At 36.3% G+C, this 18,431-nt stretch overlaps 1 protein-coding gene across 4 annotated transcripts in view; it reads left to right on the top strand.

Moving 5' to 3' along the window:
• The window catches only part of VPS13B (vacuolar protein sorting 13 homolog B), a 453,221-nt gene that overhangs the window by 324,891 nt on the left and 109,899 nt on the right, over nt 1-18,431 (top strand). For all 4 annotated transcript variants that reach the window (XM_054059974.1, XM_054059977.1, XM_054059975.1 and 1 more), the window contains exon 34: nt 10,188-10,890. In XM_054059974.1, coding sequence (XP_053915949.1) covers nt 10,188-10,890 — 703 coding nt within the window. The remainder of the gene's footprint in view (nt 1-10,187; nt 10,891-18,431) is intronic.

Raw genomic sequence — 18,431 nt, 5'->3', positions numbered from 1 at the left:
TTTGTACTGTGTACCTGTATATATGATTATATGTATGTGTACATAACAATGATCATCACTCCAAACAGTTAAAGCTTGTTAGTATTTATTTAATAATTCAGGCAGAACATTTGCATCTTATGTTTGGGGAGAGGGGGAGAGTGTGTTCCATTCATTAATTTTAGGCTTCACCCTATGTTTTATTTTAATGTCGATTAAAGATATGATTAAAAGTAGTCTATAGCTCTGTCATACCACTGCATGTGCTGCAGGTTTGTTATCTTAAAAAGGCCATAGAGACAAACAGAAAATGCTAAGATACCCTCTCAAAGATTAGTTTTGATAAAATATTCTTTAACAGTACACTAAAGGATGAATACTTCAAATTACATTTGTAAATGTCACGATTTACCATTTGTTAAATATATAAGGCAGTATGTTCGTGTCTGATTTGGGCTGTTTGGAGATTCTGGAAGATGGGCTATCCTGAGCTTGCTTTTCAAAGTTGGGTTTTTTTTCGTAGGAAGAATGAAAACTGGTGTGTTTTTAAATGGTGTGCAGAAAGGAATACCTTGCACAGCCTGTATAACTGAATTAGAAGCTGTTTGGAACACTAGCTTTAAGGCAACACCTCAGAAATATTTTGAAAGTATGGACCACAGACATATTCTACTTGTTCTGTGTGCATTTCTAGTGAATATTTTCTGCATTGACATTGCGGCAGTCACATAATTTAGAAAATTATACTTAGAATAATAGTTAAGAAAGTATCTTAATGACATTCAACAAGTAGGAAAAAAAGCAGGAAAACCCCCAGCAATTGTTAGTGAAACAGCAGGAACTTCATGGTCCAAAATTGTAAAAGCACTGTTTTTATTTTTTTAAAAATAAGTATATATAAATAATATTCAGTAATATCCGCATTCTCTTTGCATCTTTAATATAACACGCCATAATAATCCCATGTAGAAGCATATAAAGGCCAAAGGTGATTTTCATTAAGAAGAAAACTGATCTTTGTATCTATGCCCTCTAATTGTCTTCAACTTCAGTTAGATGAAATCTTAGTGCTGCAGTTAGAAGCTTTGAAAATGGCAGGCTGCTGCTGGATTTGTTTGATAGTAATTCTCCGTTGATTTTCCAGTAAGGTATAAAATCAAATCTCAGCATGTTCCAGGTGCTGGGTACTTTGAACCAGCCTCTTAGCACTGAGAGACTAAGGTGACTGGAAGGCTGCCAGACTTGATCAGTCAGAAAAGCCTGAAGATGCATCTCCATGTGTCATCTGCTCCTGTGATGGGCTCTCAGAGGTCCTGTTACTGACCTGTCCTTCCTGCTCCAATACCACAAGTCTTGTTTTTAATTATTTTTAAATGAGTTCAGAGGGTGCAATTTAGGATGCAATTTAGAGGCTCATTAAGCTAATCCAAACTGGGCTGCCACAGTCTGTTGTTTTCCTTCTCTGCTTTGCAGTAGTGCAATGAGCAGGGAAGGGAGCAGTCCAAAAACCAAGTATGTTTTTTCTCATTTTTTGGGGTTGTTGTTGGATTTTTTTGCTTTTTCTGGGTTTATTTTTTGGATGCTTCAAGTATTGTTTTACACAATCATAGAAGGACAAATGAGGAGACACAAATTCAGTCTGGTGTGTAATTGCACACCGAGGCTGTGGCAAACAACTTGCTAAAAATAGGGATATTCTGTGATGGCCTGTGATCTGCCCCACCCCCCCAGACCTTTCCTCTTCTGGAATTCTTAATTTCCTAGTCTTTATTTCACATGCTACTTCATGTGCTTTGCTTCCTCATGTAGTCTCTTTATAAGATACACTGGACAAATTGAAACAGGATTTGGTCAAACCTTAGGGTAGATACTTGATTCTCTGGATTGAAACAGGTGAGATGTAACAACCTAAAAAAAAAAAAAAAAAAAAAGGCAGCAAGGCTGAAAAGATAATTTTCCAGACATCTGGAAGCTTTAAGACCTGAGGCATTTGACATCCCAGCACACTTTTCAGTGAGCAATTGTGTGCTAGCAGTTGGACGTTTCTCACTGGAGATTCCTGTACTGTGGATTTTTCTTCTTGTGGCATATAGTCTGACTCAGTCTGACTTACATTACTGGAAATAATGTAGAAAGAAATTTGTTTAGTTGGGCAACATTTGTACATGACGTCTTCTAATCTGCTGTGGATTTAGTTATTTAATTGCCTTTAAGATGTTCAAAACAGATAAAGGCTCTAGTATATATTAAGGAAGAGACTGTAGCGTTTGATTTGAAGGGTAGTTCATTTAACTATGCTTATTCAGTTAAGAGGCTGCAGGTAGATTCTGTATTATGAAAGTCAAGTACCAAGTTACACTACTGTCTTACAATAATGGCTCTTTTCATGGTTCATACATTCATTCATCCTATTCTTGAAAATGATGCCTAAATTTGCATTCTGGGGCTCTGTTGAATCCTGCTTTGAATCACTGCCAGGATGTTTGGCATTTGCCTCTGCATCTTTTGATTTATTTTACAGAACACTGAATATTAGTCAATGGGAGAATATTCCAGTTTACTGCAATGGGAGTAAATATCTGTTAAGTTTCTCATCGCCAGATGTCATAACAGTGAACCATCTGATATTTTCATACTATTATTAAATTATTTAAACTCTTGCATCTAAAAAATGTTCAGTGAATTCTTACTTTAAACATACTCATCACATGAGAAAATTTTTGATCCATGATTGAACACCTGGTGGAGAAAACATCAATGTGTAGGACCCAGGGATATTTTGTGCCTAAGCCCAGTGTTGTGATAGGTGCCACCCAGTAGCTCTGTGATTTCCCAGGACAGGTCAGTGGCAGCACCACTAAAAATAATCCTGCCGCAAGCTGTGACATACCAGTTCCAGTGGCAAACTTGTTTACATGGCCATACTGGATGCTGAATTAGGTAATTAGTCTGTCTCTAGTGTTTGAGAGCAAGTTTTCTGATATGAAATCACAGCCTTAAGACTTAAAGTTTTAATTCCTTGAATGCTTTTTGCTGTGGGTTGGTTTTTTTCCTCCTCAATGTACTTAGGCACACCAGAGAATGACAAATTCAGCCTCCTGAAAGGTTCAGCTGGCTTGATGAGACCAAGGTGCTTTCTGCAAGATTATATCAACACTGAACCACCATTTAGTTCAGTGTATCCTTCTGCATGGAAATGTGATGTCATGCAAAATCAAGCTGAAATTTCAACTGCTTTTTAAAAGTGTCCAAGTGAAGTATGCGATCAGACTCCCGTGGATATACACTGTTTCTTGGCTTTAAGAAAAAAGAAAAAGGTGTAAAAATAAACAAACCCTCTCCTTTTCTGAAGTAAATATGTTTGTTTATTTTAATCCAGGCTTTTTCATATAAAAGCAACGATATTAACTTAAAATTCTGAAATTAAATTTGAAAACGAACACAACAAAGCTGTATTTTAGTAAATATATTAATGAAATTTACTGTTGAACAAAGTACTCTGCCAGATTTTAGCCAGGTCTTTTAAAATTGAAAGTGTTTCTTTAAAAAAAACCACTGAATGCAAAAGTTTCTTACTGCCTTTTGTAGGATAGCCAAATAAACATAGTTTGTATTAAGGTTAAAAAAAAATTCTGTTGGCGTTAGAAAGGATTTAGCATTCACATAGATCCATGTTACAACTGGAACGTAATTCCTTCAGTATTGTGAAAGCTACATGTGAATCCCTGTCAGGAGTATTTCTGTAAGTCTGGGAGCTCATATACATAATTACATTTCAAATTAGTGTACTTTTTTTTGCAGTGAATTCTGGTTAAAAGAAGATTCCTTAGTGGGAAAAAAAATACATTTGACTTTTATATGAAATAAACTATTACAAAAATTTCTCATATTTTTGTTGTCTCGTTTTGGGTTGATTAAATAGTTCCCTTTTCGGAGTACAGCTTTGGATTCATGTTATGCAGAAGTCTTTCTTCAGTTGGGTTGATACAAATAGAGGCAAATCCATCTAGATAAAATTGTAGGACTTGTTTTAATTGAAAACTTAGACGAGAAATTTTATTAGACTGGAAGACATAATTTAGCAGTCTAATATGCTAATACTAGTCTAATATAAGTGTCTTTTGTTATACTGTCCATGTGAGATTAGTATGTCAATTTACAAAATAATATTGACAATGATCAGAATTAAAGTCAATCATATAACTCGTATGCAAAACAAACAAAAATTTGGTTTAGTTGAAGTGTTTAGTAGAACAATGTAGTAAACTTCGGTTAACAAAAAAAAAAGGTTCTTTAGATAACAATGGTACATGTAATAAATTTCTAAACTGTTAGAAACACTTAATGGAATAGGTGAAGCACTTAGAACAAAGCCAGGAGGATAGCATGAAATGTTTTCTTTGTAATTCCAGTTTAATCCTCCCCCCCCCAAAAAAAAAAAGGGAACATATTCCATTTCTGTAGCTCAGTTTGTGGAGCAGGCAAAATTTTTATTTCCATGGTAATAGTGCGACTTTTTAGCAAAAGAAATAAAACAAGGTCACGTGCTACAGTGATGGAGCAGATGTGATTGGCACTTTGGTTCTGTGGTTTCACACTTTTACCTCTTTCCATAATTTATGTAATGTGAAGAATGATCTCATGATTGGCTAAAGAGTTTTGATCAGAGTTAAGGAATGGTTGTGCAGAAGGCTGGGAATTTTGCATAATTAATATGACAAGCTGGAAAAATTATGCAGATGTAGATGCTTTTGGTAAACAGCAGTTGCACTTCCAAAGATGAAGTTGCTTACAGGTACTGTATTAATTAAAGAATTATCCTGTAAAGTATCAGTAAAAGAAAATAAAGCTGATAGAAATATTTATAGTGACATTTTCACATGCTTGTATTTGTTATTGTTGAAAACTCTTGAGAGATTAAGAAAGTGAAAATATAATAAAAAATGCTGCCAATTGTTGTAAAACAACATTTTAAAATGTTTTTAATTGTTTTTAATTGTAAACCAACATTTTTTAAATGTGTTAATTATTGTGTGTTTACCTTGATAGTTTTATCACCTCTCTTTATGGAATGAAAACTTTGAAGGCATGTCTCTACCATCTAAATACTTTCTTCAGGAATGGAAAATAAGAGCTACCTGGTTTAAAACTGCAGTGACCTCAGATGGGACCGGTTGCCAATTTTGAGAAGCACATATATTTATTTACCCTTGATTTTCTGATCTACTTTTCTGTGTGTGTTCTACAGGACATGCTATTTCCATGCCCTTTCACTAAATAGATATGTGTCATATGCCCTACTGAACTCAAGGAGTTAAGCTAGTAAAGTTACCCATCTCAACACATGAAAAGGAAGAATTAGCCACAGTTCCCTAGCTACTACTCTAGCTTTCAACACCTTTTCTATGGTGTCTTGTATTGATAGGATATGTAACTGTGAAACAACGAGAAAATGCACTGAAGTGATCTAAGAAGTAAACTATCATCTTGACATGTTTTTTTCTAGCTATTGAAAACCTTTCCATATTGCAACTCGTTCTGACAGTGAAACTGTAGAATTCCTCTGATTTAAGTAGCATCTGGTTGTGCTCAAAGCTTTAAAGCTATTATCTCAGCATAAAATTTCTGCGTCCTATACTTTTTTCTTTGCCAAACTATCCATTTTTAAGCCACAAATATTTTTCCAGTCCTTTCAGATTTTATCTAAAAGTATATTTTAACAGTATTTAAATAGTTCTTAAACAATAACAATTTATCTTGATAGATGACATGCTGTGTTTTTTCATTTTATTTTAATTAGCCATTGTGGAACCAAATTCCCTTTTGTTTTATTTCTTTGAATACTGTTTAATTACAGTTATCATGCCAAATATCTTAAAGGTTATTTTACCAATACAGATTCATTTAACATAAGCCATGTGGAATCAATAGTCCTGTTTCCTAAAGTGAATGCTTGGAAAATCTTACATTCATATGTTAAGAGTACACATCCTTTCCTCATTAGTTGGAAAGTACAGGGATTTTGGCACAGGTTCTGTGTGGAAGCATTGTGCAGCTTTTCTATGGATTTTGTTTTTAGCCTTTGATGACACTGTTTAGAATAGGAAGTATCTAATAAGTAAAGCATTTTGTCTAATGTGCTGCCAGTGTGTTTAATATATGCCTGGAGGTCTGAAACATTATCTTCTCCACTACAGTAATATGCATTTAATTCTCTGAAAGCACAAGGTCGATCTTTTAAAAGGGACTCAAAGTACATTTTCAACTAAAATAATTTAAAACACATGGGATAGGGGACCAGTCTAATGTACAGTTGGTTTTTATGGTTTAATCATGATCATGTTAATGCACACCAGTAGCTAATTAAAGAAAACTTTTATTGTTCATTTTAAATGGGTTATGTAAAGAGTAAGAGAACTGATATAATACAACCCAATGATAGACGTTACCATTTCATTTGCTAACAGCAAGCTGATATTGCTGTTCTTGACATCTTTAAAGTATTGGCCCATTTATTCTATAATAAAGCAAAGAACTTTTTAGAGTTGTTATACTGAGAGTTGTTCCCTCTCATATCCTCATCCTGTTAGAGGAATACCTAAATGGTTTCCGAGTTTATTACTTGGTGTATTTTTGGCTTAACTGTGAAACTTGATTGGAAAGCTTGATGCTTACTGAGTTGAAATAGATGTAAGGCATTCCAGTGGTTCTTCTGCACCTTTATTTTGTATCCAGTTGTGTTATATAAAGCTGTCTTGCAAATCATTGCTCACTCATTCCAACCTTTATAATATATGTGGTAAGAGCATACGTAAGTCAGTTTCATTATGGAACTGGGTGGCATGGAAAGCTGTAATAGGATATGGTGTCTTTCACCTTTTGGGCACTGGTTCATATTCCATGCTGCTTAGTACTGAGCAGAAGTTGCCATCTGATGGCTGTTTGGTGACCTGCCTGAATTGATTTGAGATCTCAGTAAAGTTTCTGTAGTCAAATGTCTGCATAATAGGAAACTCAACAGTTGGGACCAATTAGCACCCATGTAGTAGTCTTCACAGAGAAACTATAGTCTGAATGGGGATGGATGCAGAGCTGCTTTCTTACCTTCCTTGAAGTGCCTTACATAGACCAGCGTATTATTAAGTTCTTAATAATATAAGGAAGAAAAGAACTAAGCTTCAAGTCAAATTTCCTTAGGTGTGATAAGAGAGGATCTGTGCAGAAACCAGAAGTACTGTGCTTTGTCCTTCTACATAGTCATATATGTGCAATGCTTTTCTTCCTGGAAGTTTATCATTTAGTGGATGACAGTGTATCTTCAATCTCTCTAGCCAAGTCAAGCATAACCTAAATGTCAGGTAGCTATTAGAAATTTCTGCTCCATAAAGAAGAATGAGAGAATTTTATGTAGTACCTGTAAGAGCATCATTCACTATAGACCAATGCATTCTAAAAAGATTTTTCATCAGACTGAGCTGATGGCTGTGGAGCAATTAAAATTTGCTGAGTTTGCCAGCAGATGCCTTCTACTTCATTTCAGGCAACATTTCCATGAAATGATATGGCAAGATTGTTTCACAGCTCCATCCCTTCTGTCTTCTGCCTGCCCTCAATATGTGAGTGATAAAACCACCTATACCATTTCTAAAAGTGCCATCAGTCAGGATATGAGCAAAGCACTTAATAGTTTACCTGACAGAAAGGCTGAGGTGTGAATAGCCTAACTTCGCTGGGACATCAAGAGGAATCAAGATTTCTTGGCTCACAATGCGGTAATTAATTAAAATGGTCTCTAGTTATTTTTACAAACGCGGCATTAAAAGTGGTATCACATTTACAAGTCAGTGATACGAGTCTGCCATAGAAATCAGCCACAAGGAATTTTATTGGTTATTTGAAAAATATGTACATGAGTGAATCTGAAAAGATTGTAACCAGAGCTGGCAAAAACCCTTTCAAAGAAAATCTCAGCTAGTTAATGGTTCTGTTTTAGGATTTCCTCTGTAATACTTCTGTCTAGCATGTTCATTCCTTTAAAGAAAAGAAGAGGGGGTTGCTCCCTTTGTTTCCTGAAACACAACATAAAGGAACCTTTTAAAAAAAATGCCTTTGTTTAACTTCTCACCACGCAATTTTTGTAGTATGTGTAGAATCAATTAATATTACTGCATAAAAACCAAAGTCTGAAAAAATGCAGTAATTCACTGCCCTTCATTCCTGTAGTTAAGTTGCTGATAAATTTGGGAAGTACTTTTAATTCGGGATTGTATTTTTCAAGAGGAAGTTAAGGTATGGTTTGCCCTAGTTTTTATTTACCTTTTCAAAGATTCACTAGGGTAGAGAAGAAAAATAAACTATTAAAGTAGGTCCTTAAACAAAGAAATGAAATCATTGAATCAGTGTGTGGTGGCAGCCAAAAAAATCCAACACAATATTGGACCTCATCAGGATGGAAACTAAGAACAAGATAGAAGGCATCACTTTACTGCTGTATAGAACGATGATGATCGCACTTCTTGAATATTGTATCCTCAAGAAGTGTGTAGTGGAGTTACAAAAGGTGGAGAAGGGAAGATAAAAAGATTAAAGGTGCTGGAGGAGCTGCTTTGTGAGGAGAGACTAAAGACCTTGGAGATTTTTCCTGTCTGGAGAGGAGAAGGCTGAAGAGAGCTATCATCAAGGTTTACAAAGTCATAGCAGCGGTGATAAAGCTGAATGTGGACCTAAATGGCAAATCATGTGCTACAAAAGATTGGGGAAATGCAATGACACCAGTAGGAGATTGGTTTAAACCAAAGAAAAAAAAAATAGTGCTTCCCCAGAAAGTTGTGGAGGCCAGATACTCTCAGCATGTCTTAAAAGGAACTGGACAAACTGATGGACAAGAAGCCCATAAATGGCCACTAAACAACTACACAGGTGTGTTCCACTAGCATCCCAAATGCAACAGCTATGGATGTTTGGGGAGTAGGAGAGAAAGACTGCAGCAGGTGGCCAGGGCCCATGGTCTCTAGGGAGAGTCTCCTCCTAGTGCTGTCACAAACAGTGTGCTGGGCTGGATGGGTCATGAATCTGACTGAGACTCAGGCATTTCTTATGTTAGTTCTTGTGTGAAGCAGAGCAGAAACAATACTTCTGAGCAGCATAGATGGCAGTGTTAGTTATGCTTTGGATGCGGGGTGAATGCATGGCTCTAAACTCTGTATGAATCAGAGGAGTTGGCTCTGCATTATATTTATCATATTTAATTTCTGCAGGGTTTTTTCTTTTCCCAAATATTTTAGCAAATGCTCCCCACCTTATCCTGAAGCTCTTTGTCGTATTTCTGCTTGTTTCATGAGCGATATTGGAAGTGTTTTCTTCCTGAAGCACCTCCTTGTCTTGCATATCTCTGTGTCTTGACCTGGTATTATGTGGTCTCTGGACACAGCCTTGCAACTTTTTGTTTCTCTTGCATTTCCTGAGATAGAAGAAAGGTTCTTTTCACTATTTATCAGTAGTGTGTGGTTTTGTTTTGAAATATTTTTATATGCAGTGATTTCTCGTGTGAAGACCTGTGAATGTCGCAGTCAAGACTGTGTGTAGCCTTGATAAGCTAAGAACTCATACTGACATTTCCTTAAAAAACTTCGATGTTTTATGTAAGGCAGCTGTCATTTCAATGGCTCTTAAGAAAAAAAAATGTTTCTACAACCTAATATTTATACATTTCAACTTATAATTTCCATTTAGTCTTTTTGTGATTTTGCAGTAGATTAATATTGCGTTCTGTTGCATCTAATCATGGTAAAATTTAGTGCCAAAGAGGACTTTTTGAGCATCAGTGCTCAAAACTGGAAAACAATTCTGACTAGGCTTTTTATTTACAGTATATTATTTCACAGAGATATGTTTTTATATTAAGCCATACATTTCTTGTAGATTCTTTAGCGTTTAAAGAAACAGTTTGAATTTAAGGCTAGAAATCCTTACTACTTTTTTTTCCTTCACATGTTCTTCTGGCACGTCGTCTGTTGTGAGTCATCATTTCATTGGAACAGACACCTGCTGTGTTTTCATGAGTGATTACTGTGTTAAAGTTAACTTGGCAGATATTTTTTTTAATTCTCTTTTTTTTTACATCATGTTTATGTAGTGATTGTTTGCTGCCACTGAAATGGAAATAGTTGGGATATGGATATAATAAGTTCATATATTTTCCTTTGCAGGTTTCCAAGCAAGAGCAGAAAAAAATGGATGTTTGTGATGGAGGAACAGTTGAGACTTCTTCCCGTTACAGCGGGGCACAGGACAGTGGAATTGGCAGTGACAGTGTTAAGATCAGAATCGTTCAGATTGAGCAGCACAGTGGTACCAGCCAGTATCGTATTGCCCGTCCTTCCCACCAGTCTTCCATCGTGAAGAATCTCAATTTCATTCCCTTTGATATTTTTGTTACAGCAAGTCGAATCTCCTTGATGACTTACTCGTGCATTGCCTTACCTAAATCAAAATCAGTACAAGAGCAGAAAGACGGTGAGAAAATAAGCAAAAGCTCCTTGAACCTTCCAGAAGCGGGCTCAGGTGGCAGCCAGGATACTAAGAAGCCCAGCCAGCCATGTATTTCTTCCGTCACAGCAGATGATCTTCTTAACAGTAATGTTCCTCCGTCTACTGGAAGAAAAACAGGTCTTTTGTCACTAGAAAGTCTTCATGCTTCCACAAGATCATCTGCTCGACAAGCCCTCGGTATAACTATTGTTCGGCAGCCTGGTCGCAGGGGAACCGGAGACATAGAGCTACAGCCGTTTCTCTACCTTGTTGTATCACAGCCCTCTGTGCTGCTGAGCTGCCACCACAGAAAGCAAAAGGTAGAGATATCAGTGTTCGATGCTGGTCTTAAAGGAGTAGCCCCTGACTACAAGTGTACAGGTAAGAGCATTAACGTTCATTCCTGGTTATAACTGCCAAAATAATTGCACTTCTCACAGTTACTGGAATGGTGGAAAACAGCTGAGAGAGACTTCTAGGACATCTTTAAAAATCAAATTATAAATATGCATCTTTTTAGGATTATACCCCACAGCTGAATCAAGTTAAGTGTATACAAAGTTTGAAATTAATTATGATCTAACCTTTTAGCAGCCAGTTCTTCTTGTTTCTCGATAGTTTTTTCTCTTTGCCAGACTGGATTGCTATAGGATTGTTGCATTACTCTCTACTTCTCAATATTTTGTAAGAAAGTAAGAGTTGTAAGCCAAGTTGATTTCATAAAAAGCATTTTTTAATGACTGAGTATCGCAATATTTTCCTATGCTAACCTACTGATAAAATTTAAAGGTAAACATTGTAGAAGCACCTGGTGTTTTGATGATAAACTGTAAGAAAATTATAGGCATCTTCCACATGACATCTAATGATGTCATGTATTTTAAGTTTTCGTTCAGCCAAGTAATACGGTTTTACAAGAATTTCCTTCTTTTAATGAATGGCTTTTGTTTTCTTTTTTTTTTATATCCAAAGTTTATAATATGAAATATCAGAATAACTGTTCAGAAGAATATATTCTGAAAAATTATTTTTCTTTTTTGTTTGCACTGCTGAGGAGGGAAATCAAATTATTGTAATTCATTTGTCTGACAGCCACTACTGGATATAAGAATCTAATGAGATATTTCATTACAGAATATTAGCCAGAAGAAGTTTAAATTAGTATGCAGAAATGTGCTAAACGTTCAGGTTGAAAAGTGTGGGGTTTTAAACTGTTCACTGATTGAGAACTGTAGGTAAAAAATATTGTTAGGGTTTTTTTTTGTCACCAGAGTTCATAGAGCACACTGGCTGTGAAAAGTAGTGTATGATTTTCGTGTAGCTGTACTGAACTTTCCTAAATGAGATGTTATGTTTTGAAAATTGGCATTAAAATATTGTGCTTATGAAAAAAAAACCTAAAAATTTGAGGTTTGATAGATCTTAATTTTTTTCAGAAATTTGAATTATAGTGGAACTTTTAAGAGGGATTAAACAGTGAGGAAGATTAGACAGCTAGAAAGAATATATTTATAATAGGGAGAAGATTTGTTCTCTGCCATGTTTTCTTCTATCATTCTTTCATTTTCATCTTCCTCTGCTGTTGCTGTCCTGTCTTGAAGAAAACAGCTGTGCTGAATTTGAGGTACTCCAGATTCCATGTATACTTGGTCATTACTATGTGAAAGGTGGTCATCATAATAATTAATATCAAAAGAATCAAGAAATCAGTTAACAAAACAAAGTTGAGGGAAAGTTGGCATAGTTTGAAGTTAAAGATCACAACTTCATTAACTTAGTGTAATGGAAATGTGCGATAGGACTTCTTCATTTCTCATGTCTGAGGCAGTCAAGTGTGTCCTTGTAGAAGCTGCCACCACATTACATGTGAACTGGGGAAAGTTCTCTCCATTCTGCTCCTACAATTAACTTCAGAGGTTTCTCACCATCTTCGTATCTATGGGAGTAATTTCTGCCTACAAATTGAAAGTAGATTAGAGAGCAGAGAACTGTGGCAAGACGTTTTGTTAATAAAGATAGTATGAACATAAAACCTGACAGGTCCACCTTCGCCAGCAGTTGTTTAGTGAGACCCAAAGATTTCTTCTGGACCAAAGACTGGTCCTGTGTGGGTCTTACATTTTTGTTTGGCTTTTTGTATCGGTGTCAGACGAAGGCAGAAGAGCATGGAGGTACAAGTCAGACATTATGTGAAGGCAGAAGTTCTGGTCCTATGCTGCTGCCTTTGTGGGCAGTAGTAAGTACCTTAAATCGTGTATCACACAGAATCCTGTGCTCACTTCCAAAGACTTCGAGCTGTTTTCAAAACAGTTTGAGAACGGGATGCCAAAGTTCTAGTGCCTAAAAACACCATCCTAAATGTATTAATAAGTTAATAAAACTAATCCACACTTCAAGTCACACAGTAATTCACACAGCACAACAGTCAGTATAAACTTTTTATTGCCTCTTGTTCAGGAAGACCTGCTGTGCTTGTAATTGCATCATGCAGGATTAATGTTGTTATACCACTGCAGTAACACGTTAGTTATGGAAATTTCTATATTTCATTTCTAGCACATGTATTTGAGGGAAAATAGCCATGAACTGTTATATGTGTGTGTATACACACACTGTATATTGCATATCATCTAATTACAGCATCAGCAACTTTGCTTTGCTTTGCATTTTCTGCACTGCAGCAATCAGTTTCATCGATCATGCCAATTCTTGATGTTGAGCCTTTTTGCTGAAAGAGATGTATCATCCAAATGAAGAACAATATAAAATTTAGTTGAAACTAATGTTAGCTTCTCTGCCTCTGTAGGCATAGGGTATGCACTGTATTCCTGCATTTCTCTGTATATCAAGGACTGGAGGGTGAGAAGAAGGCATAAATTCCATTTAATTTACAGTGAATGTTGCTAACGGATATGTTCAGTTAGACTTTCTAGAAGACTGCTCTGCTTGTGTCTATGTATGAATGCAACTATTTCTCCATTAGCTATGGCAGAATGGGGAAGGGGACACAAGCTAAACATAAGATAGATTTTAACTAGATGCTAAGATGGAGCATATTCCCCCTTAGGCAGGCAAGACTAATGAAAACGTGCATTACATCGCATGGAGAAGATAGGCAACAGCACAGCAGTAGCTCAGAAGGTGAGGCCCATAACACAAGAAATTTTCATCACATCCTAAAAAACTGAGATTTGTCTGGGCAAAAAGAAAAGTAGATCATGTTTGTTATAAAGTTTTATTGATACTCCTCTGGGGACGGTTTCTCATTGCTTATACTAAGATGGTTAAGCTTGCATAGCTAAGCTATATATGAAATATGTAGAGTAGATCCAAACTATGCTAATAAAAACTCTCCCATTTCAAATCATCGTTCTTTGTGTGTATATGTATACACACACCCCATATACGGTGTGTAAGAAAATTCTAGGAACTTATTAAAGCATTTGGAGAAAAAATGTTTTGAATCATTTCTGTTGTGTTATTCTGAAGACTTGACTACTGCAAGTTCAACAGCAGCAGATTCAGATCTTATGAAATACTGTGCTATTTCTTATAGCTTTTAAAAGAAAAAATCTACAATTCTGAAACAACTCTCAAATCCTGCAGGGATTCTATTGTGAAATTAGGAATATCTTAATTTTTTATGGATGTTAGTTCAAAAAAAAACTTTAGGGTAAAGAAAAGCTGGTAATACTTAGGACTGAGTTATGTTTTCCATCCCTCACTTCCCATTACTGTGTTTCTAAGAAATACATTGTTCAGCTGCAAGTCAACAAAGAATACTCTAGAATTCAGACTGCTTCTAACCGATAATTTGATGAGAGCCTTTTTTATGATGCTTTGAATAAAGTAGGGAAGTTATCCTGTAAAACTACACTAGCGTAAATTTTAAAGAGAGTAATATTTAATAAGGCTGGTGACAAAATGAAGCTTAGTGCCTTATGATGGTGTACTGCTTTGAACATGTGTAGAAATTAAATCTTTAATACTGCTATGAAGCCACGTGCATTTTATTTGGGAAAAGTGTTTTGTTCTTATTTTTGAAAGATTTCAAGTTAATAGAGCTTAAAATTCAGGATTTTGCACTTTAAGCTATCACTGTTTGTAAGAGAGTATTGTACAGGGGCCATAACCCTAAACTTCGCCCAAAAAAATTAGCTACTCTGCCAGTAGCCGTGTTATTTTTTGCTTACTTTCTGAAACATGAAAGAAATAAAAACTTAAGAATAAAGTAGGAGGAAAAAAAGTTTTTAAAAAATTAAGTATTATTAGTATATTAATTAGCAGCTAGTAGCAGCACATTTCCGTCAGGACGCTGTCATTGTATGCCTTTGCCTGCCTTGGAGCTAAAGACCTGATGGTTGTGCTTTCAATTTCCTTAGTCCTTCTCTCCAAGTCAGTTTGTAGGAGGAGGAGACTTATTAGGTTATTAAAATGTTAGCTCAATTTTATTATGGTTGTGCTAAACTGCTTCTTTTGTGTTTTAAATTATTTTTGTAATTGCACAGCCTCATTGCAATTCTGCTACTGCCAGGTATAGAAAATTCCAAGTATAATTAAATATATTAATGGAATAAATATTAACTGCTTAATAAGCACCATTAAAAAGACTAGTTGTTCCTTGAGTTCACTTGTAAGATTTTGCATAAATATCCTGAAAGATAGCATAAACCAGACTTTTTTTATTCAGTGCTCATCCTACATTCAACAAAAAGGCATCTGCTAACCGTTAGTTTTTGCAAACTGAGCATTGGCCATTTCCACTTAAATAAAAGTGGGTGCAATTGTTTTTAATGTAATCTCATAAGCCCCTTTTATAAATATTTTTTTAAATCTTTATTTGCTTTGTTTCACGTAATGTAATCCAGATACAAAATTGCCTCATTTCCTGAGCATTGTGCTCTGGGCATTCTTGAAAAATCTTTTTTCTATTTGTTTGTTTGTTTACTTTCAAAGAGGAGGTTATGGTCTTTGGTTGTTTTAAGGGAGAGAATTTCTCAAGAAGTATCTGTTATTCATGGAGTTTCTTCAGCTTCCACCAACGAAGCATTTGCAAAAAGCAGGCATTGTGAGGCCATCCAGAATTAATCTTGATTTTTATTTTATTTTATTGCATTTTTGCACCCACGCCTTTGATGGCGGGGGGTCCATGAAGAGCAGATGCAGTAGCTAAGGCCACATGTAACCTCTGATCTAATGGAAAGCCCAGGCTGTATGGAGAGCAGCACGGGCTGGCTCTGGCAGGAAGTCTGATTCACTGCCTCTCCGTCAGCCTGTGCTCGCTACGAGGCAGAGAAAGGATTTAAGGCTCTGCCATAGCATAGCATTAAGGGAGTTCTGACGGAGCATCACCTGTTCCCCTCTGAGTATATTTATTGTCCAGTACATCTGCATCCATGCCGGGGGGAGGATATCCAGCCCCCACCCATAAAGACAGGCTACATTCCTTGGGTTACTGCAAGTTCTCATCTTTTAACTTCCTGACACAGCACTTGTGAGTGCGCTGGTAGAAATGTTTTCCCACTTGTGTTCTTTAAATTCCAGTGGAAACCATTTTTAAAACAGAACCAAACGTTCCACTTCAGAGTTTGAAATGCAGAGATGATTGCAGCATCCTCCTGGCTTTTACAATTGACTGCAGACCAAAATATGATTCATCCATTGAAATACAAGCATGTTTCAGAGCTCATTTGGTTTGGGTAGAGCTCCAGCTGCACAGGCCAAGTTGCGGTCCCACGCAGATGCTCGGTAGCCCTGTCCCCTGGCTGGTGGCTGCTGGGGTGCTGTGGATCGCTGAGCCCCCCACTAAAGCCTCCTCAGCCTCCTCCCGCTGAGCTGCCCTGCCCTCCGTGTCTTTCCTTTCCCTTCATTCCCCTTTCTCTTTGGAGTCTGGAGGTTGTTCTCTGCCATTAACATGAGAATGAGGGGATAGCAGGTGAAATCAGAAGCTTGCAAATTCAAATTAAGTTTAGGAAGGTAATTCATGAACTGTGAAGTTTAGAGCTGAGGTTTGGACCTTACCAAGACCAAAAAGTGGCTTTGGGTGTTTGGTTGGATTAAAAAATAGTCAGAGATTATTTTTCTCTAAAAAAAAGTGAGGGAGTGAGGTATTTCTGAAGGCCTCACAACTTCTCAGTTTTACAGATTTTACAATACAGTCTTGATTGTCAGTCTATGATAGTGGTCTCACCATTTTCCAGTTTTCTTTTGCTGTGACAGACAAATTTTTCGCATGGTGTTAAGGATAGAATTTCTGGCCGTCTTCACCACTCTTTCCTTCTCAAGCCTTTCTTTTCTCTCTCTTGGCTTGCTGTGGAGTAATTCTAGCCTCTCCTCTTACTTATGTATGCATCCCTTGGGTTTTCTCCAGCATTTTCTTTATACAAATAACTGCAAATTTAAGTGTTGATTTTTGGGAGAATCGTAGAAAATGGAAATGGAAATGACCTATTATAATACATTATTCAGACTGGTTCCCTGCTGATGCATAATTGTTCCCTATTGTATATTTTGTAGTGTTCTGTCAAATGTATTTTTAAACATTCTGAATGTTTCCATCATTTCCTTGAGGAAGAAGAATCCTTTCTCTAACAGCTTTCCCCGTCAGGAATACCTCACTTTTCAATCTAAATTTTCTCTTTTTCATTCAGTTGCTTCTCTGGTGATTGATTGATACTGGTTTGTGGGGTTTTTTTTTTTCCTTTCCTTTTCCTTGATCCTTTGAAAATGCATATACTGTTTTCTACCTTAGAAGGTGTTCTAATCAAGATGCACATATTTCAGTCTTTTGACTTTTGATATAAAAGAATTTGTCCCACCCAGACACCTTGTATAGCTCCTATCGAAAACTTCCTTCAAGTTTTTGAGATATATGCCAGCATAGTCAGTTTTAAGACCTCTGGATTTTACCTTTCTTATTATTATGTAAAAACTGACCTGTTGCTCCATATCTAGCATACGTAGATGTAGATTCCAAATTAACCATATGCCATGGGCTTGGAAACACTTTGCATGGCCCTTTGGAATTACTATCTCTGATGCAAAACTGCCAGTACGACTATCCTGCTTCCAGTTTCAGAATATTTTCATTATTCCAGTTTCAGAATAACAATTTCACTTGAATTGGAGGAAAAGAATGCTTGAAATCACTAAGGCCAGTGCTGGGTTAAAAGCAAGATATTTTGCTGGACTCAGACTCATTTTTTGCATTGAAGTATCTGTGTTGTGTTCCTAATCTGTAAGTCTGGAGTCCTTCTCAGTATTGATGTAACCCAGTCCTGCAGTGCCCCAGGTAATGAAGAAGTAACAGTGCTGTACTCCTCGGAGACACAACAGAGCAAAATAATCTTCTGAGAGCCTCATGGTTCCTTTTTTCTTTTTGATTCTGTGCTTATGTGCTGCAATTCTCAGTGCCCTGAGGGCACTGTTTGTATAGTTAATGTATTATGTCATTTAAGTATTTTCTGCTATGTAAGTTCTTTTCATCAGAGATATTGTCATCTTTAAACTGCTACAACTTTGTAATTGCTATTAGGTATTTTATAACGTGCCCACATTTTAGGATAATAGGAATACCTGTAAATATATTCTCCAGAATATATGTTTTACTAAATTTACTGGATTTTCTGAAAAGCCCATGGGTGATCTAGGTTGCTTTATACAGTATGTGATGATATATTTCAGAAATGAGACAAAATAATGGCATGTTGCAACATTTCACTCCACATTGGTACATGATTATAATAGTACTTCTGAAGGAATAATAACTTTGAGATCAATTTAATTGATTCAATGATGTTCATTGCACAATGTTGAGTAAGTTTTACAATGCTTTACATGACATATTCTGAAAAACTTTTGCATAGTACTTATTTATGATGAGCTATCAGCATAAAACAAGATATTATGGTATAGATCCAAGT

The sequence above is a fragment of the Cuculus canorus genome, chromosome 2 (assembly GCF_017976375.1).
Source record: "Cuculus canorus isolate bCucCan1 chromosome 2, bCucCan1.pri, whole genome shotgun sequence".
In the NCBI taxonomy this organism is placed as follows: Eukaryota; Metazoa; Chordata; class Aves; order Cuculiformes; family Cuculidae; genus Cuculus; species Cuculus canorus.
This window is presented reverse-complemented; position numbering and strand designations above follow the sequence as displayed.